Consider the following 27,454-nt stretch of genomic DNA (forward strand, 5'->3'; position numbering starts at 1 on the left):
AATTGAGTTAACTCACAATTACGGCAAATAAATGACACATTTTGTATCTGTTCTGAATTTAACTTAGAGGAAGATTTTATCAACACAAGATTGGCCAACAATGTTGTGCTGTTAGCATGTTATTGAACCTTCTCAGAGCCTCTGAGGTAAAGAATGTTCTTGACACTATTACTTATGTTGGGTGGTTGTTGCACGAGGAAAGCATTAGAGGCCACTCTGGTGTTGATAACACCTTGCATTAAGTTACATTTAGAACAGATACAAAATGTGTGACTAACTCAGCTCCAATGCGATCAATTGAGATTAAAAAAAAATATATATATGTACAGCCCTACATTAGGACAACTTTTGCAAGATTATTTACAATATATGAAATACTGGGCATCTACTTGTATGGATGATCTTAGAACTCTGAAGTGGATAAAACATTGTTGGCTATTGTTAAGGCCACGTTCTCAGAATGTGTTAGTCATTATTATTCATCATTATTCAAAGAAAAAAAAAGAGCCGAATAAAAGGAGGAGCTGTTACAGAACTCTTCACTCCTCTGAGTAATGCACCACTGATTCTAACATGTACATATGTGAAGCAGGTAGACCAATAGAATGGTAGTTCTAAGCACCCCAAATTGTCTTCCATCGCTGTAACACAAAATCAGTGAATAGACTTTGTTTCATGATTGTGGACACACAGAGCAATAAATGCACTAAAAGTCTGACAAATTCAAGAAGGTAAGTGTAATCAATGTTTTTCTAACCATGGTAAGGAAACTGCACGCCATCGTTCTCATGTTTTATCTTCCTCTCCTGCACACTCGCCAAATGGTGCTGCACTGAAAGTGGAGAAGGGTATTGTTAACACTGAGGAAGGGAAGAGTCAAAGAGAGAAACAGATGAGCGAGAGAGGTGAGTGAGTGATCAAAGGCAGTTAATAGATGCAAAGCCTTCATGTTAAGATGTTTTACATGCCAAATATCTTGATCTGTTCAACAAGTGAAACACTTAGTGTGGGATTAATGGGGAAGTGGCAATGAGGGATCGGTATCTAAGCATTACGGAGGATAACCATAATGCTAGGTGGAATGTAAATATTCTGATTTCATCTTTGGGAGAAGTGTGTTGGAAGCTGTTTTGGTTTAAGGAACCTGTTAGTCACTGCGCATTACAGCTGCAGGCCAGAGTTGCTAATCAATGGACTGTGTGGTGATGTCATGACAGGAAATCACAGACAGAAGATGGTGCACAGAGTAGGACAAAGAGAGACACATTCTACAGAGAGGCGTAACAAAGTTTCATGACACTTGAGGGGAAGGTGTGAGGAGAGACAGGGCAGTACCTGCGTCCATGTCATTGGTCCATGCGCTGGACTGAGAGGAGCTGGCAGCTGGTGAACGTCCAGGATAGAATACATCATCTGTGGGGCTTTCCAGCTCACTGTCATCTAAAGACTTTCTCTTCGTTGAACTGAGGACATGGAGAGATTATGTGATAAATAAAGGCAAAGCAGGATGTTTAACTACTTCATTTCATCATAAAAAACAGACGGTGACATTAAATAGATGATGGTGGTGACTCAAAGTTTTCCAGATTGGATGACAGTCAATTTTACAGCGAGAGACAGAAAGAAAATGATGAAAGAAAGAGTCATAAAAGAACAGATAGGACGATCACAGAGCTTTTGTTTCTGCATGTAAATTTGAAGATTGTAACTACCTCCGTGGAAGATTTGCATACAACTCCACCTCAGACCTAAATGAAGGCAGGTGACGGAAGTGCAAGGAGAGAAGTTGTACGTTAAGTAAGACACAAAAGAGGAGCAGAAAATAAAGGCAGAAGAAATAAAGGCAGCAAAGACAAGCAGATAAGAGGCTCAGGAAAATGGTATAAAGTAGAAGTCAACAACTGAATGACATGGCAGTATTGCTGACATGGTTGGAATCTAGATTGTGGCTATAGAACCTTGGCAGACATTTACAACTTCACACATTCCAACATTGTATTCTACACTGACGACTGCCACACTAGACTGCTCATGCAAAACATTAATGCGACTAAACTGGAAGCTCTTTACCTGGTGGAAGGAGGGGAAGTGAGGGAGCGCCGCCCCAGAGCCACCTGGTTGATGTTGTAGTAGCTTGGACTGCTGTCCAGGTCCGCTAGTGAAAAATTGGGACCCGACGCTGTGGCAACAGGAGCTAACAAGAAGAAAGACAAGTCAGAGTTTTAACTCGGGTCAAAACTTGGGTCTTTGTTTTCTATAGTTCCCTTTCAGATCAGTAAGACAGGAAATAAAATTATTTTAATATTTAGATCAAAACCATATTTAGATCATGTAAATGATAAAGCACGTCAGTTAATAATTCTTAAAACACTAACAACTAACATTTCCAGTGGGATAAAAGGACATTCGATCTTAAAAAGAGAGGAGAAATGTTGGTGTACACAGCATGAGTCAACAGTTCCACCTAACAATGTTATCAGTTGCAATAAAATTGCAATCCCAGTGTTTGCACACATTTGTAACCTCAGTTTTCCAAATCCAAGCCCAACTGTTTGGCTGATTCTCTGGGTTCTAAACACCACAGCAAATTAAGGCGGTGTTGCTGTAATGTCCATGTACAGGTGTCCCATGTTAACACAGTCACTAAGCAATCATATCAGAGAAGTATAAACCTATACCAGCGAACAGCTTGTTAATGGTGTTTGTGCCACCTGTAATGGTGACTGCCTAATCGCTTTCATGTCCTCCATGATTTCATGCCAAATGAAAAAAAAAAATCTGAACTTGGCAGAGCGTTTGGATCGGGTCAGCAGGCCTGTGCAGTGGGAAACATACAGGCAACTTCATAAAGCAAGCGGTAAGCAAAACAAAACCAGACCACTATTTCACATTGTTTACTTACTTTGTGACACTCTGACTAGCTCTGCCACGTTCCACACTCCCGAGGTTACGAAGCAGTCTTGGAAACTCAAATGTCCTTCAGAAATCAAGACACACATATCTCAACACTTAAAAAGGCATCAATCAAAAATGAATTTCAATTTGGTGAGTCAAAGGCGATTAGTAGGATGGGATGAATTCCAGGAATTGCAGTTTTTGTGTGCTTGAACTTACCGTTCGGTGGTGGCTTAATGTCTGTATCCCCCTGGCTGGAGCTGTCTGATTGTCCAGATTCTGCACAAAGAGATACAAGAATTAGAACAGTAGTTCTTAACTATAGGGCCGTGTGGTAGTGTGTCACTGAACTAACTTGACAGCTGCACATTTGTGATAGTTACTATGGAGAAGTTCTTGCAAAGAAAAAATGATCAAGTAAGTGAAAGAAATTGTTCGTGAAAGCATCTGTTGAAGCAGTTTTGAAAATTAATAACAACATTTTGTGGCGATACTTTCATTTACACTTCACTTCTCTCTTCTTTAGAGTTTAAATAAAATACATTATTTTATTTTATGATATTTACACATGGTTTTACTATCCTTATTTTATGCAGTTTTATACAGTTTGCATCAAGTGTATTTTTCTTCTTTAGTAAATTATATGAACATAACTTGCACCTTTTCGATGACAAATAAATGTCTTTGCAATGACCACATGGTTTCATATCATTGCACAAGGTTTTGGTTTGTTCAGGTGTAAATATGGTTATTGATCACAAATGAAATAAAGATAAATGACACAGATCTATGACTTGAATGGGCCCCAGGCCCATTTGTTGTGGGAAAGATGGGCCCTGAGATCAAAAAGGTTCAGCACCCCTGTCTCAGAAGACAGTGTCAAACAGCAATATTGACTTGTAAGAGGATATGACTGCTGCTGCATTAGGTCGCTCAAGTGAGCAGAAAAGAACTTGTATTTTCTCCTCAGTCGGGTGTCACTTCTGACTTAAGGTGCGATGATTTACAATGCGCTGCACTACCATTAAGTATCTAACCATGCAATCATATCCCGCGCCCTAATCCTATTTAATACCTTCTCGCTGGAGGAGATTTACTTTGCATAAATAGAGCACCTTACGCATAGGCACTCGCGTATCAACACACACCCACACAACCACGCTCGCTCAAGCTGTTTCTCTATTTTTTTGGTTTCACACTTTTAAGAATATCGTTATCTTGGCTTGGGTGTTTCAGACAAGATGGAGGCAAGATCGGTTTCTTTGGAAGGAGAAATGCTACAAAGATTGTTCATGAATTTGCAGAAAGTCAGAAGCTGTGTCAGAGCCTTCGTTCAGTGCAGCCACGTGTCTGAGATGCTCGGGAGGCACAGTGTGAAGAACTGGCGTGTGTTGGATGTGAAAATACGAGGGCCCGTTCATTCAGGCTGTGTTGCGTCGTAGCTTGCTAACATGCAAGTCAAAGGATGTGTTTATCTGCAGGCTGTAGGTGATAAGAGAGCACAGAGATTCTTGCCAGCAGCACTTGCCTTGCAGCCTCACTAAGCCACAGATTACTGAGCCGAAACAATAACAGACCTGTCTCGCTGCCTACGAAGCACCGCATATCCACGGAGGGACAGGCAAGAGCCAGAATGAAAGAAAGAATGAAACCGATCTTCTCTTTCCTCTCTCCTCTCATGCTGCATCTCTCACTCTTGTCTGTCTCTCGATCACTGCCGGGGTGAATTTCTGGCAGCCATCTTAGAGCTTGGCAGCCATCTTAGCATTGGCGGTAGCGCCGCATTCCAGCTAACTGACGGCACTCACTCCAAAACATACGAAGCTGTGCTCCCGCAGCGCACACATTTAAAAACACACACTCATATGTGAACAAACACTGAGGTACACATACAGTAAATATATATATGTAAGCTGCTGAGAAAACAGTCCGCCGTCTACGGACCTTCTACCTTCAGTTCATCAAGGAGCTCGACAATATTTCAAGCTAAACGTCTTCCTGGAAATAAATATCGGTACAAACTCGAACCACAAGTGTTTGCTTTCAATAGTAGTACTGTGGAGCCTGTTCAGGTAAGGAAAGTAAAATACATGAATTCATCTTCAGCTCTATTAGAAGCAACTAACAAATGAATAAAGATGATGCTTTCAAAAAAAAGAATATAAATACCTAGCTTTAGCTTAATCAGAAATAAGCAGTGGTATAACTTCACAGCATTTTTACAGTTGGCAGCTGATGTACTACAAAACTGAAGCAGGCAGTCGATTAAAAAAGATAGAAAGGTAAAATGGAGGAGGTTGGTAAGCAGTTATCACCTCTTTGTCCGCTGCAGCCTCAAACAGCAGTCTAAACCAGGACAAACCCTCCCCAGTCACCCAGCTAACCAAACATCCACCCCCTTATCTTGCCACCGCAGCCTTCACAAGCCCTCTATTGAGCAATGCCAGTTTTAGCCCGACGGCCCCAAGATGCCACGGCACCATCATCTCACTGAACTTTCCAACCTTTCAGCCTACAGCAAAATGTCACGTCACTTAACAAGAAAAATACAAGTTTTTGTTGCGCTGCTGATAAAATGAAGTGCACGTCTCCGACCAATAGCGTTTAATTAAAAGTGCGCCGCATGGGATGGAATGTTTCTGACATTATGAGTATCTCATGGGTTTTACGCAAGAGAACGCCTCTGGGAATCAAGCTGCCTCAAGTTGAAACACATTCATTGAATTGATCGATTAAAAGACAGTGGTAAGAATTTGATCCTATTTGAAAATTCATTGAGATCAACAACAACAAAAAGAGAGAAATAACATTCACAGCTGCATACACACAAGTCTTTTCTATTCTTGCTATGCTTGTGCATGGCTCTGCAACAACTCTTCCTGGAACCCGCCTATGTTTGGGTCGCTGACCTTTTGGTAGCCTAGGTCGCTCAGCTTAATTGCCTGTCTACCGTTTGCCAACAACATGTGGATGATCACTTGCAAATTAGGCTTTAGCTCACTGATCTGCTGGGATGCGCCGTCTTAACCTGCTGCCATCAGAGGTCAGACAGACGGGCCAGTCAGACATGTCATTCGTGACCCGACGGCGTGTAAAAAATGGACGCTAACATTTCAGGTGACAATCACACTAGCTGGTTTTCTCCTATGGTACTTGTGATAAACATTTACCATCAGCCTTCTGCAGCAGTCTGCACCCACACTGTGAGTCAAGCAACATAGATGTGGAAACTTGAGAGACTTTTGGGTCTTCTCCTTCTTTGTTGGAACAAATGTCAATTTTGTGCTCCCCGCCCTCCCTCCCACCCCCCAAAACACAGGATAACACTTTTACAGCCTCCCTATTGGGTTTTGCTTAAGAGGTTTATCGGTATGGTGCTAAACATTCTGACCTTTTTTTAATCCCTAATGCGCTTAAAATGTACCAAACCATCATAATCCCCCTGGCTATCCCACACAGACCTTCATTATGCTATTATATTTATTCATTTTATCCGAGTATAAATATATTTGAGGCACATTTTTTGTGCAAAAATACCTTTAACTGATATTAGTACTACAATGAAAACAGTTACGCAAAGGGATGTAGCGGATATGCTTAGGTAAATGGAAGGCATACTATTTGTGTTTCTGCCCCCTGAATCACTATGTCACTGTGCCAGGGAGGCAGTGTGACACACAGTGTGTGTGTGTGTGTGTGTGTGCGTGCGTGTGCATGTGTGTACGTGGAGCAGGTGGGTCTGGCTGCTCTGCACAGCTTGCTGCCCATCTGTGCGCCCGTCTGTGTGCCGCCTGCGCCCACGCTCTGCCAGCAGCACAGCACCACAGCAAGAAGACCCAGGAGAGAGAGATGCTGAGAGATGAGTATTGGGGAGCTAAGAACGACTCTGTGGCACTGATGGGATGAGCAGATACAAAGGACTAAGAAGCGAATGTGTATTGTGCGGTGTCAAAGGTTTTTATAAGGAATGATGAGATAGATGAGGACAGTGGTGGTGAGGTTCAGAACCTCTCCTCACTTCAAAGCCACTTCAGGTCCCAATAGCATGGTCCCGAAACGTGTCTCTACATTTACCAATGTATGCACACACAGAATTGCCAGTGAGGTTCCCAACTGCATAAAAAAACAGACTTAGTAAAGTCATCAGGGTGTTTGCAAGCTGTCACAATTCCAGCCAATAACTGCGCTTTAAGAAAATCAACTGAGGACATTTACTTAATTAACCTGCCCAATGGCCTCTACTAATCAATTTGGGAAAATTGGCACCTTCACTTACCAAGTATTTTGAATATACTCTGCCTCAGTACAGTCAAGGCGAAGACTGTGGCACCAGTGCCAACCTTCTCCACACAGCAATTAGAGCTTGGAAATTTTGCTCAAGGACAATTCTGCACTGTCTCTTGAGGTAGCAGGACGAGAAAATGATTTTTCTACATTTACTGCCTCTGTTTGCCAAAAAACAAGTGAAAGACATATCACTTTTGGAAGTATTAATAGTGATTCTGGAGGAAAACCACCAATATATGTATCTTCAGCTTGAATGCCACTAAGTTAGAATCACTTAGTCTACATATATGTGTACATAAAATCTGCCCGGTTCAAAGTTTTACGATGATCTCTCATTAAATCTTTATCTCACCACAACAAAAACACAGAGGTAGTTGCTACAAATGACATATAGGATTTGTAGTAGTAAAAAATGCAATGAAATGTTAATGTAAAAATACATAGGCAGTACTTTATATTTAAATTGTTTTCTTTGTTAGTTTCTTTGATTTGGTACTAACCAAACCATCACCATGGAACCACACATGGAATACTGAACCATGTAGAGAACAAACAAATAGTTGACCCACATAATCCCCAATTACGAAATAGATAGATGTTCTATGATACTGCAGACACACTGCAACCCAAGGTCAATTGTGCTCTTCCCGAATGATGTGTCCTCCAACAGTCCAAAAAAAATCCCTGGGTGAATGAGTGACTCTAAAGTATCCAGAGTTGAGCGAGTGGCTGTCTTTTAATGTGTGCTGTGCCTCCGGCCCAGTGCTTCAGGGATTGGCTCCCTGCTACTCTGGATTTAGCGAGATGTAATTATATTCAATTAATTTCAGGAGTCCATTCTCATTTCGACAGTTGCTATCTTTCAACAACATCAACTGAAATGTACTGTATTGTATTTTATTGAAAGAAAAGTTTCATTTAAAATATCCAACATAAACACTTTATTTTTCAACAAGCATTAATGGGTACATTACAGTTCATTTGCTGAATATTTGCCTGTGCATAAGAGTGTGTGTTTAACTCAGGGGCCCCCTACACAGTTCATGACCCTACCTAACAGAGTGTGAACATCCCCCTGCCAAGCTGATACTGATATAACTGTCCAGTAAGTGGTGTTGACACCGGTATTATTACCCTGACAACTTCCATCTCTTCTTAGAGTAAAGGAGTCAACTGGGGCGGGGGCCCGAGTGTATTAAGGACTAGTGTCTCTGCTGCCCTGCTGCCGTCCAAATAAATACAGCTGCACAAAAGCCGGAAAGGGAAAGAGAAGGAAAACGGGGGGAGGGAGAAGGAAGGAGGAACAGTGGGGGCTGCGGTGTTACATTTACCCTTTGCTGCTACCTACACAGCTCCGATTTGATACAAACATCAGTGTCACACTCCGTGTAGAGAGGCAGCTGCAGTGGGGAGAGTAACCACCAGGAGGCATTTTCTTGGCAGACAGAAAGTATGATGAAATGCAAATAAAGCATCAAGGCCTTGGGCCAAGAGTCTAGCTCAGACTTCACTCTAGACTGAGGAGAGAAGCAGGCCAGGAACAGAAATAATGCAAGACAAAGACATGAAAAGACAGAGATGTGACGTAAATGAAATCAAACTGAAATTTGTAGACGAGTATAATATGCAGATGTGGGTTGGAGCTTATCCCTGCCTCGGATAGCGTGATCCCACACATTGCATATACGCAAGAATGATCAAAGAAAGTGTTTCCACTGACTTTCATCTCGACGTTAGAAGCCAAGTGTTGATTTGACAAAGAATCAGTATGAGAAGGGGAATCCTGCAAAATGATGGAAAGCTTGGAAAAAAAGACACTCAGATGTAAATGTAAAAAGGAAATCTCCAAATGACCTTCTGTAATGGGAATAACGTGTGGCTGGGAATAAACAAAGCTCTGCCAGAAAACGAGAGCCGATTGATGGAGACTGAAATCGGCATCTTTTGGTCTGAGGCTATGGATGCGAATAGACAGGATAGGAACAGAAGAATGAGAGGAAATATGTTACAGTAATAATGAAATAAATAGGTAGTGCCACGATTGACCTCAGTGAAGTGAAGTTTCAACGATACAGTAAGTCGGATGTTTGAAAGTATCACAAGTGCTCAACATGGCCGAGTACGCATTGGTTTAAAAAGTGTAATAGTTCAAAATCATATGCTGAAATACTGAAGATTTTATGAGATCAACCCAACTACATTGTTTTTAAGTTTGACCTTTTGTTGCCATGCAAAACTGACTATTTCATGTATATGGGTTGTTACTTTGGGTCTTTGGTGCCTCAGCTTTCATGTACTGTAGTTATGTACAGATTTCTTAAAGCAACCTGCAGAAAATTTTCATTTCATCTAAAATAAAGTGGTCACAAAAGAATTTCCATTCGCTGACACTATGTGAATATTCATTTTATCATTGTTTCCTGCTCCACTGGTCTTAACCAAGTGCATCAAAGGGGGCGTGGTCATGGCAAGGCGAGGCAGACTTTTAACTGCGCAGATCAGATTTATGGAGAATTAAAAACTACAGAGAGTCGTGCTCTACTGGGCTCTCATATGTTAGACGCCCAAAATGACCATCAGATGGGACCTATACAGTGACAGCGAAGATTGCCTCATCACATCTATATTTCAATGCAACTCTCATGTTTACAGTGCCTTTGTGCCCATCATGTTTTTGCTTGTTGCTAGACACATAAAAGAATACGAATTACACACATAAAAAACTCGTGCACTTGCAAAATCAAGGACGTGATGATAACATTAAGAAAACATCCTCAACAGACACACACTGTTTGGACACTTCCACGCACTTCCAAAGTGCTACAGAGCAAGGTTGCCAACTCCTCCAAAGTGCCACTGTGATAACAGCAATAAACATTAGTCCTGCTGTCGAGTCCCTTTCTCCAGAGGTACGCTTAAACTAAAACTTGGAGCAGCTGTGACAGTTTGAAAACATAATAATACATCGATGGGTCTGTTTAGGGCACTTACGGTAAAACAGGCGCTGCAATTACAGGAGATCTCATAACTTCCGTTCTCCAGAGAGACGCCATTATACACACTAAGAAGGTAATACAGCAGATTTATGGAGGAAATTATAACGTGGATGAATATTTATTCGGAGAAAAACAACAACTGCATTTTAAGGCAAAAGGTTTGAATGACATTAAATGCATTAGTATAAGTGTCATTTTCTTAATTTCTTATAGCCGCTGAGTTTCGTGATGAGAGTTACTTATATACGCCGGGCGATAAAGACTGTTGGCCGGCACATACAGAGAATTAACTGAGCTGGACAAAAGCACAGAATGTCTCACAGGAAGCAGGGAGATTTCAAGTGACTCATTCGGCCACTCTGTGCCAAGCGTACACAGGGGTACAGTGGGAGGATGGCTAGGCAGGGGGTAGAATTAGAAAAAAGGACGAGTGCGATGGGGGATGGAACAACTCAGCCTATACAGTAAATGCTGCATATTACGCTGAGTGAAAGCAACATGGCGTTGAACTTGATCAAAGAGTCCGTACTGTGACGCTGGCAACCCACACAAACACAATAGAAACACAGCAGCGCAAGGACACAGAGCATAAACCCAGTAGCCAGGTGACCTTTGACCTGTTGGCACTGTTACTGAGGATGATGCCAACCAGGACTGCGCAGGAAGTGGAGGAAATGGTGTGTGTATGTGTGTTTGTTTATGCACGAAGGGGTGTGAACAGAACTTTCCAATCACAGCCACGAAGGCCGTATAATATGAGTCAGACTGATAAGGGTTGATTCTTACACGTCATGTTCAACTTGTTTTTCCAAGTCAGTCAGGATCACAGATAAAGCTGTCGATGGAAATAGGTGTTGACATGCAGAGAGAAGTTAGTAGGAAGAAAAGATAAATGGTCCTAAATAAACACACAGTCAGGCTTGAGTCAGTCTTTGTGCTTTGTATGGTCTGCTGAGGGCAGATGTGGCGAGGGATGGACGGTGAGGTCATGTGGGGGAGCTGGAGACAGGCGCGAGGGCCAGCCTGAAGGCAACGCAGAAATACGCAATGCCAACAGAGTTTATGCAGGAACGTGTGACTGATGGGGTGGGCGGGTGAGAGTGAGGATAGGTGCATGGACGATGAAAGCTCTTAGTAATGGCAGGAATATACAAGTTCACCAAAAACCTGTTTCAGCAAGGAAATCATTCAACGACCTGCTGGCATTAAAAGTGAACTATCACATCAGCTTAGTCTGCAGAAACTAGAGCCCAGTCCAGTACAAAAAGCACTGGCTGTGCCTTGAATTGAGGTTAGTAATCTGTGCTCATAACACATCAACACCAGCTAGTAAATAACACTAAGAGTGACTAGCCTTCGCTCAATATAGGACCTTATATAAGTGTTACTTCTAAAGACTTTTGAACTTGTCGTGCAGGGAAAAAAGACGGATGTGTTTTGATAACTTTTATCAGACTCCTTCATCAGTGGCAGTGGACAAACCGAAAACCAGACATAAGAAACTGCTAAGCTACTTGCACAAACGTGCATTGGTTAATAGAAAGGAAGACGCGTAAAAAAGGTGAAAGCCATCCGCTGAAAAGCACCGCCGTAAAACCAAAGGTAAGACCATGATCAGATAATTACACCCTGTAAATTCAGCAAATGGTAGCACAATCTGCCAAGCTATAGTCTTAAACAGCTTTGCTTGGGAAAAACAAGGCAAGAGCGTAGCAGATGTGGATAAATTAGGTTGTTGATGTACTGTTGATGTACAGTAAATAAGATCGCCATCTGTCTGCAAATGCAAACTTTAACACACACTTTTTCTACTACAGTATAATGTGGCGGGGATGGAGGTTTTGGATTCATGCAGAACCCGACCAAAAAGAACATTGATTGTTAATTTGGAATTATTGGACAAGATGGGCGTTAATTTGTATTTCATCTTTTATACCAAAGATGCTGATGCAGAGGTGGGCGGCCAGTTGGCCATGTGTCTTATTACACTGTTTTACGAATTCTAAATTCTTATTTTCCAACAACTCTTAGCAGTATTCCTGTCCCTCTAAATAGAAATTGTAATTCTAATAAAGCGCCATAATATCGCATTCACGTTTAACTCACAGTTCCGTTTTAAGATATTCACTATCTTAAAAAGATCTTCCAATTATAATGATACATGATGATAATCTTTAAATAAAATCTATAAATATAACATTAATATTGAATAATTCCAAACTTAAGAATTGAATAATATCATTGTTTTAACTCAACGTACTTTCAGCATATAACATCTTAGCATAACAGCACTTTTTTTAGGAACAAAATTATGTTTAATTCCTTGTGGCTTTTGACTTGACAGCTTTCACAACAGTCTTCTTAAGTTACCCACCCTTGAACTAGAACTTCTAGCATACGGGCAGCAGGGAGTGTGAAAGAAAATAAATGTAGCTGTCAGTCAGTAAGTTAGTTTTTCAATTGCAAATGTACAGACACTTGCATCACCATCATTTAAGGTCAGAGGATTGTCAGAAACATCTAACAGATGCTTTGCTTCATTTCCCAGGATCAATACACACAATTTCAGCCTCATTCTAGCCTCGAAAAAGTCATCTTTGTTTTAGCAGAAGCTGCATCCATCTTCATCACTTATGTCTAAATCCATTACAAAGTGAATGCAAAGCTCTGAGGAAAATTGCCACAGAACTTTCCAAAAGAAACGGTCTACATTGGGTTGAAGATGAGAGTGATTTTAGCAATTCTTCTTCTTGTTAGCTCAAGTTTATATAAGGGCTACCCCCTACCATTAACTCTTGGCACTAAGCTTCTAAGCCCATCCCGCTTAACGTCTTTTCCCTAAATCTAAATCTCAATCACCTCCTTACCACAGTCACTCATCACATCATCCTGTTCTTGGCTCAAGCTTAGCGACACACAAAATGTCTCATGGCACATATGGTGAGTGGACCGTCGTTTTTTACTCCACCGCCCTGTAAAGCGTGCCTCACCATATGAATCAAATAAATATAGTGCCATCATCATCATCAGGAACTGCGAAGGTGGTATCATCGCCAGTGATCGACGGTTCAATGCCTCAACACGTCATCAATCTTAGTTCACTTTCAGCACAACTACATCTAATCCCACCTGCGTATGGCGCTTAGAGCTACAGATGTACACACCAGTGGGTTCACAGGGTTCATCCCAACCATGAAAGCCTTTTTGTCTGCGCCAGATGTTTAATAAGTCATCAGATAATGGTTTGATTAAAGGCCTCTCTCACTACATCTCCAAAAACACCCGGTACTGCCAAATGTAAAAATAAGCAAAGAGAACTGTGAATATATTTGTGTCAAGAACCATTTGCAGCTCTACGTTGAAGCAAACCCGACATTAAGATGTAGGTTTTATGGGGGTTGATTAGACGCAGAGCAGACACATTGGCACAAATGGCAACATTCAACACCAAAAATGGCTTTAGTCAAATCACTTTTAACATTCCTACTCGTAGCATACCTCCTCGGCCCCCAACTGTTCTGAGCTTGGAGGGAAAAGCTTTTGATTTGGTTGTGACTGGCAGCTCATGTAAACACTGCATCAGCAAGTGAACGATAGTGGAGACCGGGAGGGAGTTGAACGCCAGCCAAAAGCTGCAAAGCCAAGTTTGGCTCTATAGTGCTCCTTGCGTGTGTGTGTGTGCGCGTGTGTGTGTGGTGAAAGGAAGGCTTGTATGAGCCGCCATCGGTGTGTGTACATACAGTATATGAGCACATGTGTGTCTGTGTTTAACCCATTTACGTAACCGGCGAGGTCCTTGAGTTCAAGCAAATTTTAAAGACTGCGCGTGAGCCAGGAAAGCCCAAAAAGCTATAGGAGGAGATGAATGGGGGCAGGAAAGGAACCTCTGCCAAAATGTAAAAACTTAGGGATGAGGTAGGCTGAGTGCTGATGGGGAAGACAGAGAGGAGGCAGAAAGGAGGATATATAGGGGCAAAGATGAAGGCGCACTTCTTCTTACGACTACAAACGCTTACTACAAAAGAAGGGGGCGTTAGAATCCGTTAGAATGAATATGGGAGGAAGATGTTTCTTGTCACAAAGATTGAACGTTCCTCCAAGGGCAGACAGTTTATTGGCTCAAAGACAATTTATGAAGAGATTAGGACATGGAGAGATTTATCACCGATGATGACGGCAGGCTACGGACCAGAGATAACTGTGAGAAACTGTCAGAAGAACCAGACAAGGAAGACAGAAAAGGCACAGAGGTGACAAAAGTATAAATTAGAGGAGAGGGGAAGAGAAAAGAAATAGGCAGAAAAGCTCATTTCTGGTGGGACTCCAAGAGCCAGCATCTGTTTGGCTGGGGCTCAGAAAAGTCTAGTGTTTCACCCTGCAGCGCCCGGGGGAATGCTATTCCAGGCTGCATGGGCTTCTATGAAAAACAGCTTTATGTGGAAAAGGGGAGATGAAGGGAACCGGAGAAAGACAGGCTACAAGGGAAGGAAGGAGAGCGGGAGTGATGGGAAGGAAGGAGGGAGCAGCAAGAAAAAGTGAGGGATGCTGATGTCGGTGTCAGAAAATGAGCAAATATCTCCGATTTTTTATGATCATATTGGTTAACACTTAAGACCAATATATGGATAAAAAAAAGGGACCATGAAGTCCATGTGTCACATGTTTATATGATTTAAATCATTCCCCAGCGCATCCGGGACACATTCACAGCTGCACTTGAATAACCTGTGTTGGTAATAACCACAGCAACCAAAGATGTTGTGGTGACCTCACTACAGTCGGAAATATAAGGGGTCAAAGAGATAGCCATCATTTTTGTTTTACATATCTCAGCTAATCTAAACACTGGACAGCCAGAAGAACAATCACTCCCACACACACATACACACTTGTTCCCTGTCCCTCCTCTACATCTGGGCAAGGCCAGCTGTGTTGTGGCTCTCAGCCACGGGCCCCCTCACCTGTCAGTCAGACATCTGAAACACCCCAGGGGACAACAAACAGCTGGCAGACAGGTGTCTTTGCCCTCTAGCTCCCATACGAACACCTGAGTACATGTCTCGCTGTGTTTATTTGTGTGTGCTCAGATAATTAGGTGTCGGTGCATCGTGAGTGAGGACAGTGCGGACAGACACAAACAAACGCATCATACTACATCTGAGGATGGTGGTACTCTGAGAAACATGGGTTGAGTCAATCGGAGTCTGGTTGCACAAGCCACAACCGCCGCTCAGATGGGCTCGACATAATGGATGATGGTGGTACCGGGTGTGTTGTGCGTCGCAGTGGGTTATGGCATTAAAGCGGGGTCCAGAGTTTAATCAAAAGCAGAGACTCTTTTCGCTGGAGAAACAATCAGGGAAAGCGGAGTTTATATGAGCTAATTGATGGAACGAGGGAAGCGGGGAAGACGGATGAAAGAGCGGGATCAGTTGGAAGGGAAGAAAATAAACAGACGTGGGGAGTTAGGGCATCGAGATTGATTGTCTTTCTAAAAGAATGAAACAAGAAAAGTGTTTTTCTCATTTCAGAATATATAGTTCTCATATACTTACTGCAGTGCTTCAGGAGTCAGTGCTTCAAGTTTCAAACTCCTACATCGATATCAACAGTGGAGACTTATTTATTTATTATATTTTATAAATATGTTTCTACTGTAAAAAAAAATGTACAAAGATTGGGGACTATTTTGTGACTCACTCTCATAACTGTGGCCACAAATAGGTCCAGCTGGTGAGCAGGCGCTTGCATGGCTTGGCTGCAGCCGATGACATTATTGATATGTGGAGAAATGAGGGGCTGAGGGAGCTCAAGGTAGAATCAAATACAGAAAAGTTGATGAAACATTCACCAGAAGTTTTAATGTTAACTCCACTCCATTTGATTTGAGAGTACACGAGTCACAGTTGACCCTCAGTTTGGTGCGAGTAATAGGTGCCATTATCAATTCTATTACTACGTAACAGGATTGATAATGGAATCCCATTTGAGTGGACCAACCGACCTCCCTCACTCCATCCTTCTCTCTATCACCCAATTGATGACCGTGCTGGCTCACATAAGCTTCTACTGTCCAGCTTTGTATGATCAGCTTTGAAGGGATTTCATTGGTTTTAAGGCATTTTGCTTGACAGATCTGGATTGCCGTTGAGCAAAGCAGCTCCCTTAAACAGCAGAAATGAAAGCTGCTTGGCTTGGCAAAACATACGTAACAGATGAGCAGGCTGAAAAGCCGGGGAGGAGTTTTAAAATATTAATACTGACCTATAGACTAAAGCCAAAGATTTCCCAATATATCGTGTATATCAAGTCAGTATTTACTCTTTAATCCTATGGAGGTGGATGACGATGATGCTTCATGAGAAAGGATGAATGATGCATGACTTAATTACTCCACAGTTCGCTAGGATGTTTTTCTAAAAGCACTTTAAACAAGTGCATAAATAAAAGCACATAATCATTCAACCATCGTGTTCGTCAAATAAATTGTCACAATGAAGTATCAAGGCCGAGTGCAGTCGTGCAGGCTCAAACACATCATTTCTCTTTTCCATTCAACTCCCTCTTTTTGAAATTTCACTCTCTAAGTGAATTTATTGATGCCTGCAAGTCCATTAGATGGAGCTTTCATTGTGTTTTTTTTTCACTGCTAAGGTCCACGAGGATGAGAAAGGGGGTGGCGATCGTGATCGTGAACTGCATAGGAATCCAAATCTGAAGGTGAAGAGACAGCTGGTGAATGCAATCCATTTTGACTGGACATTGTTTATTGTGTTTTTAAGTGTGATTAAGATGGAAAATACTGAAACATTCACACTTCATTAGAAATGAACAAGCAGTTAAATGGTTCATAGTACGGTACATTTTGAGAACGCGAGGGATTTCAAAGCAGGTTAGTGTGAGCCGTATTAACTGTTTTTCTTGCTGTGGATTTAAAAAGTAAACACAGCATCTTTTCTATTTGACAAGAGTTGGAACAGAATCAAAGAAAAATGAGGAAACAGGACATGAGAGGAATTAAAGAACTCTTGCGAATAAATATAGGAATGCCCAGTGGAAGCACTTATATAAATACTTGTGACCATGGTCCAACATCACAACTAGCACGGTGGAATTGTCATCTCACATCTATGTTTAAACTACTGCTGCATTCTGGTGCTGCACTCAACCTACTGTGCAGCACCAGAACACCAGGCTTACTGTACACTCCAGCACATGTATCAGAGGAGAGAAAATCTTCTCTAACAAAGAGAAACCATATGGGCCCATAGCATGAATGAGTTGGATGTTTTAATGAGCCCACTCGAATAAATATTCAGAAACCATCTGCATTCATCAACAGCCTTCTTATGAGAGATGAGCCAGCCATATGACTTCACTTATCCACGGCCTTGGTCTGGGGATAGTGACAAACTAATAATCCTCCCTTTCCTGCAATTATCCACCTCCCTCTGCGCCGGAGAGTCTTTCTTCTCTTCAGATTGTTTCTCAGCCTCCACCAGGATACCACTTTATTCTAGAGTTAGAAGCAGTACTGAGCCAAAAAGGACAAGACAGAATTGTCAGTACATTAATGATCGCGCCATCAATCTCGTAGCAGCTTTGGTATTAGCGCACACGTGGACAAAATCAATGTGCGTGATCAATAAACCTCTGAACTGTTTGAGCCGGTGGTCCAGGCTGGGCTGAATTTAAACTGCAGTAGGAGCCAGTACGCCGCTCATGTGCAGCAACAGATGCTCTACATCCTCCTGCTTCAGCTGACAAACAGCGGATGATGATTAATGTGGCTTATTGACAGGCTAATGTTGAACCTGAGTTATGAGAAACTGTTTAGAGAGAACAAGCTGGGATTACAGAAGTGGGGCAACACAATGGTGCATGTGATGTGCAAAGCTGAAATGATCAAAAATAAACTTGGTGCTTAAGGGCAAAGAGACTTAAAATTTCAACTACACTCTATTTGACTAGAGATTTTGTTCATCTGTGTTCTGCTTTATGGGAAATATAAGCTAACCTCTGATCCTATGCTCATGTTTGGCTTTACTGAAGCGGCTTTTGATTTTGTGCATATCAAACATGCAGTGATCCTTTCAGTGATTCAAGTCACATGACATGAAGGCTGTAAAGCTTAAAGTAGATGTTTAAAAATCTTTTGACAAAACTTCATTTGCCTATTTGTTACATCTTAATCTGTTAATTAAAACACATAAAAACTCTCTAATGGCAAACAATTGTGGATACATCTTTAATGATCAGTCATTTTGGTGGGATTTTGAGTGAACATTCTAGGCTAAAATCTAGTCTGACAATTATCAGTGATCTAAACTGAACAATTGCAGCCCAATATGCTACTAACACACAGAAGAATAGATTTAAGTTTATTCATGTCAACGTTAAGAGTAACTGACATGAAACAATAACTCAAAATGAAAGAAGCAACATGTTATAAAAGTCACACTTCTGACCAATATTGTTCAAACTTCTAAAAGAGCTGACCACTGACAGGTCTTTTCGCTATGAGAGAACCAACAACTTCATACTACAGCACTCCTTGAGTTCATTTTGAAAAACTAGCTGAGAGCGGAGGGCAGAAGTGATGAGGCCAAGCAGATCAAATACAACAAGGAGAGCCTTCTTCAGATTAATTCTCCTCTTCCTGCACACTCCAAACACAGACACACACACACACACACAAACGTGTATAGATCCTCTAGCACGCTTTCGCACGTACTCGGCTTACGCTACCTTTGTCACCTCCCACACAGTGGTTATCTTCAAGAACACAAAACCCACAAGATCCCCTGCCCAATTTCCATGCATGAAGCCTAAATAGAGCTGTAAGTAGGCATTAAGCCTGATGGGAAGAAAGGGAACATGAAAAAGAGACATCGTAGGAAAGGATGGTGGCAAGTAAAGAGAGTGGGAGGGAAAGGGGGAAGGAAACAGGAGGTGGATTTCTATTTAGCACTGTGACTTTCATCTCTTCTTTACAACATACTTAGGCAAGGTTTTTTAGGACGGTATGCGTACTCTGGTCTGTGCGCACATGAATGCACCCCCTCCTAGCACAGACAGAAAAAGACACAATGAATCCTCTGTACTTTTTTGCACAGGGGACACACACACAAAAAGAACTGCAATCCCAGTTGGACTTAAGAGCATTTTGGTCTTGAGCCAAGGAATCTGAAATAATACTCTGCAGCTCACAATACTTTATGTAACTTTTTTTTCTATTCAGAGATTAGCAATGATCTCCTTTCACTGTTAATGCTCCAACCAGTCTGACTGGTCTGAAGTTTAGACTGGAAGCAGTCCAGGAAATGAGCCAAGGGCAGCACTGGGCAACAGTCCAGAGAGAAAAGTTACCTCAGAAATACACACCTGATTTAATCCTCCATCTGACCAATGTTTTTGTAATCCCTTCCCCACAGGATATAAGACAGTTGGGAGATCAAATCCTCTCTGCCAGCCCGGTAGGAACCGCAGAAACATATTTAGAAGTGATAGATTACTAATCAGTTGCTTCAAACTAAACGAACAGGAAGTAGTCATTTGTTCTGAATAAGGTTTTATTGGCTGTAGTGCACAAGACGATTAAGTCAATGACCTGTGTGCAAAGTGTTGGAAATACCTGGCTTCATCTGTTTGGAATTATTAAACTGGGATTTTCCTTAAAAGAAAAAAAAATTACATGGTTGCAGTGTGCAGCAGAGTCTGGTTACTTATGTTTGACTTTCTGTAACAACAATTTGGGTCTAGATGTTTCTGTTTTGACCTCTAACTCATCAAACTATAGCGATTACAAAAGAGCAGAAAGGAAACTTCAGCTTAGACATTATAAAGGAGATGTTCCTGCAATATTTACTCTTGTTTAATTATGTACTCTCAAGTAATAGTATTCAAAAAGTTGTGTTTAAAAATATAATTCAAATTTTTAAATAAATTCATTTTAAGCTAGTGGGTAAACTGTGGTTAGAAAGTCCAATAAGTACCATGGCTGACCAAAGGCACCGACCGGGCCATTTCAATACAGCTCACCAAGCACAAACACTGTCACAACATCACTGATGCATTCTCACTCTAATGGGCCTAAACAGTGGGCTGCCTGTATGTCAGCTGCCTTCAGTCCAGCCCAGTCAGTCACCCTGAGGAAGGAGAGCTCAGCAGGACTGTAGCTGCAGAAGCCCACCTGCTCTGAGTCAATAGGACCCCTCATACAGCACACTCTGTAGAGTCAAGCGAATATTAATCAGACATACAAAGGCAGACAAAGACAAACGTAGACACGCAGTGAATACCCCATTAAACTCTCACACTCCCTAACTAACTCTTTCATCCCCGCAGATAGATAGAAAGCGGAAGGAGGCAGAGCTGTGATAAAGGCCCAGACAGGAGTAAAGGAGGGTGAAATGGGAGGAGGAAGGAAGGGAGGAGGAACGTTTCCTGGATAGACAGGGAAGGCAGGATATATAAGAGGGCAAGGAAAACACAGTGGTGGTTTGTCTCAAACAAAGGTGGCACCCAGTTAAAGGCTGTGGTAAAGGAGGTGATGAGAACATTGGCCTGCAGTCTCTGATAGTGCATACATTAGAAAAGAGCTAGCAGTGCTTTTAAAACGGCTGTTTTAAAAGCAGTTTTAAAAGCACTGCTTTTGAAACTGCTTATAAAATGAAAGAGGATTCATATTAGCTGATAGCGAGCAAGGTGTGGGGACAAATTTGGCAATGCAGTCACATCTCTTTCAATGTTGTTTTAAGAGTCACAAAGTAGACGTTGTTGTCCAGTACTAGTATGCAGTATGTCCCTGCGCCTGTGGGTAATTAATTTATTTGCAGTGGCAGAGGGAACACAGATGAAAGGTTGACTGAAGCAAATAGTCTTCCGTTTTAGTGTCTTGATTTTCATGCTTTCAGTTGGCAAAGTTGTGATGTGAACTCGTGAATTCCAACAGTATCTCAAACAGGTGCGGCGTCTATTTGGATGAACATGCAATGCTGCTTTAAATGGACCATGACTGCTGTTTTCTGCAGTTTGTACAGAACCTGAATCCAGATTTCAGAGCAATAAACAGCTAACAAGATGTTTGTCACTCTTTTGTTCAAACTTATCAGTGACCTTTTCCTTCTCAAAGCCATTTTCTTTCACTTGACTCTCTCGCTCACTTCATCTACACCCCTTCCGTCGACCTATTTATTTTTCCCTCTCCCCGGACAGTCGAGCTTGTCAGTCCTGTGATAATGTTGCCATTGTTCATAGCAACATAAAATGTATCGCGACGTCTGCTCAATCAATGTTTCCTGGTGAGCAGATAGTGCATGTCAGGAAGTGGCCAGGAAGGTGCATGTCACTGTGTGCGCTGATGTATGTAATGCAAGTCTGTCTGCAACGTGAACAAGACTGATAACAGAAAAGCTTTCTCTCTGGTGAGCATGGCCCTGCTTTGGTTGAAGTGTAAGCAAGCATAACATAAGGCTTTGTCGGGAACAAGTGGCTCCTCTTTCATAGTGAAAAATGCCCTCCCCTCCCATCCAAAATAAAAGGCTGCAAACATTACCTTTGTGCACTAAACAAGTTTCAAACAATAAAAAAAGAACTACCATTTTCCCTCCACTCATTTCACCCTCACCCTCAGTGTAACATTTGCTCCTTCTTTCCTTCACTTCTAATACCGGAATGAAAAATCTGCAAGTGCAAACCATCTCAAGTTGCTGGATTCATCTCTCATGAACGTGTAATGCTCCATTAACGCTGCGCTGAAAGGCGCTTGATGCCAACACTGCTCCTAATCCTATTGCTGAGGGAGAGGAGGACGAGCGAGCCAGTCCGAAACCAGTGATAGGGGATTGGAAGTGGTCACATAGTGGAATGCATTTTGTGAAAAACAAAATACATTCCCAAAAAAGGCACATGGATATTGTTGGACAGATATGAAGGGCGCACTTTTAAAAATGTATTGACATTTATTAGTCAAAGCGGTGGAAACAGAGGTATTGATGCAAACTCACATTTCAACTTCGACAACTGGATAATACACTTTGGAGTGATGGAATGCACGCAGTTCCAGTTTATGAGACAAGGCAGAGAAATATTTTCTTCATTGTCCTTTGGCATTTTATTAGTTTGTGATTGACAATTCTCATTTGGGTTAGAGCAAAGACAAAAGCGGCTTGGTATGGTGGATAGTTTTGACAGGTGTTTACCGTTTTTCAATCACAATAGAGAAGATTCATGACCAATGTCCTTAACCTCTAACCATTCAGGTTTTTCTTCTTTGGGCTTCCTTCATGCCAGAAGTGATTTCCAGCCTGTGCCAGGTGAGTGCGTGTCCTCACATACATGTGCGTGAAGGTATTTCATAAAGTGAAAGCAGGTTGAATAATCTGATATATCACTCGTGTTATTACGCCATTATCCAGCTGGGAGTCGTTTTCAGACATTCAGTGTGGAAAAAAAGGAAGAGTCAGAGTGGGGTAGGAAAAAGGGAGGTAAGGTGCAAGCTGACATCTGCCTGGCTTATTTTCACCTCACATGCTCTTCAACCATTCACTCTTTCATGAAGCGGGAAGAAAAATGACATTACTCATCAGACAAAGGCAAACATCCAAACCACATAAATCCCTTCACAACAGCCAGCTGACACTTCTTCGCTTATCTGAGGCGGTGCGTGTGTGCATGCGTGTGTCTGAGTTATATGCTCAGGGTTTATTTTTTTCACAGGCCTTTGGTATCACACAGAGAGCTGTTGAGAAGAACCCCGTGCCTCTGCCAGGTTCCTCCACACAGAGAGATATTAAGGCGTCTCACACTCATAAACTGGCAGCCTTAGGTTTGTGTGGATGAAAGAGCGATGCCTAGATACGCAAAACTCTTGCACACATCTGACAGAAAACACAGTCCACATTGGCTCAACCCTGTGGGCGTCTCAGTCATACATACATACAACATATGCAGCATCAGAGAGTACCAAAACAGCACAGACTCATTTGACAAATTTAAGTAAATAGCAGCAAACAAGGGATTATTTTTGGCAGAGCAGGCAGCAGTCCATTCCAAGAAGAGAGGGTCCAAGGAGGATAGAGGGAGAGTGGAAATCACATAAACAGATGTTGTTAAGTCAATATCGTATGTATCATTACTCATTCAGACAGAGGACTCTCTTACTCGTCCACACTAATGTATCACATGACCATGGAACCCATAAATAATTCCTTCATTTGTTCGAGCAGCTTTGTAAGCCAGTCAGATGTTTCATTTCATTTTTTCTAGATAGCACACCCTTAACCACTTTTACATTTAAAAAATCGTCCTCATCCATTATTACCTCATCTCGTTCCAACACTGAATTAAGTATCAAAAAAGTACGGTCTCCGTGACAACAGCATGAACACAGCCTATATGTGTGTGTTGCTACCCTCCGACACATGAGCCTAAACATATAGCAACAAATGACTTGGGGAATTCATCATGTTCATATCAGATGTAGCAAGGAGCAGTGAGGAAAGGCAGCAGGATCAGCCTGCAGCTGGCATAAACTGACCCAGTATAAGTGGACTTGTAATCCCAGTGGATCTGAACTATGTTTACTGTCAGTACTGTGTGGTGTGAGACTGTCTGCACAGCTGCCTTTTTCCATATTGCTTTTAATGCAGCTCCAGAAACATGCTGCAGCCATGACCTCTCATCTTTTGACTTTCAGTGAGGTCAAATAGATTTTGTGGTCACTTTCAATTGCTGCTTTTAAGGAATGAAATCAATAATTCAAACATAAAGGGAGGCCAATTTTATGTGCTTATTGAACACATCAATTAATCTAGAGCAACCACAGCATGGTGCAAACGTTACTCCCAAACATACATCCTAATCTTGGTTTCCCAGGTCATCAGGGGATTAGTCTACTGCTGGAGCTGGAGAGGCCATGACTTCTACAGTTTGATCTGAGAGTCAACTTAGGTTAATCAAATGAAGTCACATTTGAGGACATGGGAGCAGGAGTTCACCGAAGCAGACGCATGCTAAGCCTAGAGGTCACAACAGGCTGCAAGATACAGACTGGGCATGTGGTATAAATGAGATATGAAAACAATGTTTGAATGTGAAATAAGACATTCTGCAGCCACTTTAAAGAACTGAAGATAAAAGTTTGTTTTACCCCACCTGAAACAGGAGTAGGTGGTCTCTCTTTTGCCGCCAAAAACTTTGGGGAGGTCCAAGTCATGGGAAGCAAAGTCTTAAAGATGCACTTGAGAGATTTTATTATTTCCTTTCATGACCGTTACAAACTTTTCCTAGTCACATAAGCGTTGCGTTTGGATCCAAACACACAAGCCATCTTTTGCTCTCTCTCTCTGCTACATCATGATCCTGTTCCCAAAGTGTCACAGCCAATCAGTGTTCAGGCAATCCAAGTCTAGAATCTATTCAACGTCAGTGAAAAGCTCTGCTGCATGAGGAGTCAAATGAAAACTGGTGTTTAATTGATACAGAAACCATGATTATTGGCAGGGAAGTTGGTGGTGTTACTGCTGGAGAACCCTCCAGGAAAACATTTACTGACCTATCCTAACACCTCCACGGATGTGCGACGGTGTGTGTGTGACTGAGAAGCAGAAAGAGGGAAAGTGAATGTATTGGCCCCCTGCTGCTACCTCTGGGAGTAGCCATGCAAGCGCTGAGTGACAGACGCTGCTTAGTGTCTTAATGGAGGAGAGGGAAGGCCAGCCAAACCACAGCCTCCAGACAGGGATCACACAGCCTGTAATTATGGAGATGTTAAAGTTGTGTGCGTGTGTCTCTCTCTGTGTGTGTGTGTGCTTACGAGAGAATGAGCATGAGCAGAGTATCCCGTCAGAATCCTCATCCAGCAAGTCCCTCTTTAAGATGTATGCGTGTATAAATCGACACCTGTGCTAGTTTCTTATGTGGGTTACTCTGTTAAATAATAAATTTAATAGGAGGAATATAAACAAGTGAATGTAATGTCTCGCAGGTGTAAGGTCCAGTAAACTGCATTGTTGATACAGTGATTTATGTGTTTTCCTTTCCACCAAAAACAGCAGTACTTTTCAATAGGACAGAACAATAGGCACAGAAGTGCTTCTTGCTGAAGCTGTGGCCATTGTCTCAACCACCAAATGTTACTGTAACTGTGCTCAATTGCTGAAACCACATATTTACAAACAGTGGGGTAAAGCTGCCTCTCTGTGACTCATTAGCCGAGTGGAACACACTTGCACTTTTGACTCTTGCCCACTTCTTTCTGCAGCACAGCCAAGAGCTAGGGAGGGAAGAGTATGGCGGGATGAAGGGAATGACAGGGTGTGGACAGAATGAATAACACACATGCAAACTTGGCTGCTATTAGCGTGTGCATAAACATGTGCATGTGTGCATATAAATACTTGTGATTTTAAAACCAGGCAGACTAAAACTGCTGTAGTTTTATTGGCAGGCATACAGAGCTGGCAGAAAAAATAGAATAAATAAGCAAAGCAGGATGAACTTCAATACAAATGTGTTCAACCAAATAGTGGTGCGGATCTGTAAACAAGATCTTTTAATGAAATCCCCAGATCTACGAGACCCACGATCGAGCATATGATAACTATTTAACAATGACAAAGCATTTTATTTAGAGAAACAGTTTCAGGCTTTAAAGGTAATAATACAACTATGTGATCATTCTCAATGACCTGCAACAGTGATAAACTGACTCCTGAGAATCCTTGTCGCACAGATGCCCATTAGTCAACACTGCAAGTTGAGCCACTCAAGAGCCTGCGACTAAAGCGCTAATCAATGTCTGATGATAAAATGATCTAAACCCTGGAGACCATTTCTCATTTTGTATGTAAGTAAACAGATGTGCTGTCGTTTGACACTTCAACTGACCTTGGTAGTTGTGCGCACATGTGTGTGTGGTGAACCACATCAAAGAGCAGGGGGCGGCTCAGTTGTTATGACCTCTGACCCTGGCGTGCTCCGACACACATGAAGGCGGAGGGGAAGACACAGTAAAACATGACCTCCCTCCTACTTCACACACACAAAGAATCGTCTGGAACACATGTTAACAAGCTTCAATTTACAGCCAGAAAAACATACTTGGAAAGAAACATAGCAATTTGTCTTGTTAACTTTTATAGAGCTGTGAGCAGAGGCACACAAGTGGATCTTTGTAGTGCATATGCTATCTCTGGAAAATGGTCACACTCTTCTATTCTTCTGCCCACTCTGTGTCCTTTTGTTTAATACACAGCACCTTATGGTGGAATGCACAGAAGTGAAATCTGTTATAAGACGAGCAAGGAATCAGAAACACATTTTTAATGAGGTCTATTTTTGTGAAATTTACAAATTAAAATTCTTGTCAGTAACTACAGGAAAACTCTCTTTTCCAGCAATTTTGACATTCTCACTTTGTCAATTGCTTCACAGCTTGTTTGTTAACTTCAAGGTCTCACACATGAAAGGTAGAAAAACTAAAGAAACTGTCAAAAAACAGTGATTTTCTTTTTAAGCGTGACTTTTCTCCTCGACATGTCAAATAGCACATTAAATGTCAAATACTTTTCTGTCGAACTGAATGTGAATGCGTGGTCATACATGTGTGGCGCAGTGTTCATTATTAAAACATCAAACTGGTTTGTCATGCGTGCAGAATGCATGAGTCATTCTTTGTGCGTATGGGTGTTTTGACATGTTTATGCAACCTGTGCAGCCCTAGCTCTGCGCATGACTGTGTAAGTGCGTGTCTACACATGTGCGCTTCACCGAGCTACAGCTGCAACAACGAACAGCCCCCTGAATTTTCAGAAATTCAGTCACAAAGCACTATGAAAATGAATAGCAAAAAAAGTTGATCATGTGATTTGCCATGGTTTCTGATGATCATAGCGCCGACAGCTACAGTAACAAAAACACGTCTCCTGCTGACAGCACGGCTGTTTGCACAAGTGAAAAATATGTCTGTGCATGTATACTTACCGCTCGACATTAGATTATATTTGCATCACATTTTAATCCCAGTGCTTCTGGGCCACACTGCAAATCCATGCTCATATACAGTACGATAACATGTATGTGATTCTTTGTGTGTGTGTATATAAAGCGGCCCTTGACAGCAACTGGGGGCGGCGGCGGGGCGGACGGTGTGTTTGCATTGGCACCGGTTCAGCATTCCACATTCTTCTGTGATATTCAGTCCTGTGACCTCAGGAAACCCGCCCTACAGAGAAGCTCCGTCTCTTTTGCTTACATTTGTTCCCTTTCTTCTT

The 27,454-nt window shown here is 42.0% G+C and overlaps 1 protein-coding gene across 12 annotated transcripts in view; it reads right to left on the bottom strand.

Annotated features, from left to right (window-relative positions):
* The window catches only part of LOC128753718 (nuclear factor 1 X-type-like), a 91,302-nt gene that overhangs the window by 20,611 nt on the left and 43,237 nt on the right, over positions 1–27,454 (bottom strand). For 7 of the 12 annotated variants that reach the window (XM_053855712.1, XM_053855705.1, XM_053855714.1 and 4 more), the window contains 6 exons: positions 3,115–3,174; positions 2,903–2,977; positions 2,071–2,194; positions 1,713–1,748; positions 1,336–1,463; positions 758–832 (listed from right to left, as the gene is read on the bottom strand). In XM_053855712.1, the coding sequence (XP_053711687.1) occupies positions 758–832; positions 1,336–1,463; positions 1,713–1,748; positions 2,071–2,194; positions 2,903–2,977; positions 3,115–3,174 (498 nt within the window). The remainder of the gene's footprint in view (positions 1–757; positions 833–1,335; positions 1,464–1,712; positions 1,749–2,070; positions 2,195–2,902; positions 2,978–3,114; positions 3,175–27,454) is intronic. The other 5 variants (XM_053855706.1, XM_053855716.1, XM_053855711.1 and 2 more) reach the window with 3 other exon arrangements.

The sequence above is a fragment of the Synchiropus splendidus genome, chromosome 2, assembly GCF_027744825.2.
Source record: "Synchiropus splendidus isolate RoL2022-P1 chromosome 2, RoL_Sspl_1.0, whole genome shotgun sequence".
Taxonomy (NCBI): Eukaryota; Metazoa; Chordata; class Actinopteri; order Syngnathiformes; family Callionymidae; genus Synchiropus; species Synchiropus splendidus.